Source organism: Otolemur garnettii, unplaced genomic scaffold, assembly GCF_000181295.1.
Source record: "Otolemur garnettii isolate 467f Iridium unplaced genomic scaffold, OtoGar3 scaffold00050, whole genome shotgun sequence".
Lineage (NCBI taxonomy): Eukaryota > Metazoa > Chordata > Mammalia > Primates > Galagidae > Otolemur > Otolemur garnettii.
Genome location: NW_003852445.1, coordinates 9,102,919 through 9,104,767, shown reverse-complemented (window position 1 = coordinate 9,104,767; position 1,849 = coordinate 9,102,919). Strand labels below are relative to the sequence as shown.

At 38.2% G+C, this 1,849-nt stretch overlaps 1 protein-coding gene across 1 annotated transcript in view; it reads left to right on the top strand.

The window, feature by feature from the left end:
* The window catches only part of TMEM87A (transmembrane protein 87A), a 57,159-nt gene that overhangs the window by 9,239 nt on the left and 46,071 nt on the right, over window positions 1-1,849 (top strand). The window contains exon 4 of the mRNA XM_023514257.1: window positions 612-725. Coding sequence (XP_023370025.1) covers window positions 612-725 — 114 coding nt within the window. The remainder of the gene's footprint in view (window positions 1-611; window positions 726-1,849) is intronic.

Here is a 1,849-nt window from a genome sequence, read left to right as displayed (position 1 = left end):
TAGGAGGTTGGGAAAGAAATCACAGAACTGATTGTGAAGCCACAGAAATGATGCTATTTTTGTTATCGGCAGTGGGCTACAAATGGCTATAGCAGTTTTGTGCTCTGTCTTAGCTTATGTGCCCAAGTACATCTTTTAGTTGATGTTGTTAATTTGGTCAAGTAACTCTTTTAAATATATTTTTTATTGACAAAACTCTCCACACTCAGGCAGTTCCTTAGCCTTCCCAGAATTGTTAGAGAAACTCCTTTTGTGAGCCAAAGACTAGAATCCTGCATTTTAGAGTCTGATAATGTTATATCCTTGGATATTTATATAGTCTTTATCTGATGCTATTTTTAAAAGTTGCAGGGCAGCACCTGTGGCTCAAAGGAGTGGGGCGCCGGCCCCATATGCTGGAGGTGGTGGGTTCAAACCCATCCCTGGCCAAAAACTGCAAAATAACAACAACAACAAATTTTTTTTTTAAACAACAATTTTTTTAAAGTTGCAAACCGAGAATTATATTTGTACTACAGATAATCTATTTCTTGCCCTCTAAATATCTTAATTTGTGAAAGGTAAATTTCACAATTGTGAAAGGAAAAGTTTTATCTTTTCTATCTTTCCAGGGAGAAGATGTAGAGAAATATTTAGATAAACTTAAGGAAAAAGGAGGCTTGTCTGGGAAATATCAAACATCATCAAAATTGTTCCAGAACTGCAGTGAACTCTTTAAAACACAGGTAATCTTTGAAAGTGGTTAGAGGGAAATTAAAGAGGTAAACAATGTAATGTCTATCTCCATTTCTCATCCTTCAGTTATTCTGGTGAGAATAAGTTGGAAGCATGTCCCAATAGGTGCGCAGTCAGCCACTTACTTATTTATCCCTTCAAAGATGGAGTGTGCTTTTTTTTTCCCTTTTTAGACAGAATCTTACTTTGTTGCCCTGGGTAGAGTGCTTTAGGCTCCTCATAGCTCACAGCAAGCTGAAACTCTTGGGCTGAAGCGATTTTCTTGCCTCAGCCTCCCGAGTAGCGGGATCTACAAGTGTGGGCCATCACATCCAGTTAGTTTTTTGTTTGTTTGTTTCTGTTTTTAGTAGAGACAGGGTTTCACTCTCGCTCAGTCTGGCCTTGAACTCCTGAGCTCAAGCAATCCACCTGCCTTGGCCTCCAGAGTGCTAGGATTATATGCATGAGCCACTGCACTGGGCAGGGATGTACTTTCTTTTGTGTGTAAAAAGTAGACCCCCCAGTTTTTTATTTTTATCATGGTAAAATATACACAACATTAAATTTATCATTTTAACCATCTTTAAATATATAGTTCTTTGTCATTAAATACCTTTACATTGCTATGCAGCCATGAACCCACTTCCAGAACTTTGAAACTCATACCCACTAAACAGTAATTCCCCATCACCTCCCACCCTCCTGCTAGTTCCTAGCAACCACTCTTCTGTTTTCTGTGGATGAATTTAACTACTTTAGATACCTTATAAAGTAGAATCATACAGTCTTTGTTCTTTTTGGTCTGGTTTCTTTCACTTACCAGAATGTTTTCGTGGTTTATCCATGTTGTACCATATATCAAGATTTCATTCCTTTTTACGGGTGAATAATATTTTATCCATTCATCTGTCCATGAACATTTGAAACCTCAAATTTTTGTATTTTATTCTATTCTGTTCTGTTCTATTTACCTTCTCCCTCTAGGGTTGAGTGAGGGCCATGGTGTCATCATCATAGCTCTTAGCAACCTCAAACTCTTAGGCTCAAGTGATTCTTAAGCCTCAGCTTTCCAAGTAGCTGGGACTTACAGGTGCCTGCCACAGCACCTGGCTAATTTTTTCTATTTTAGCAGAGA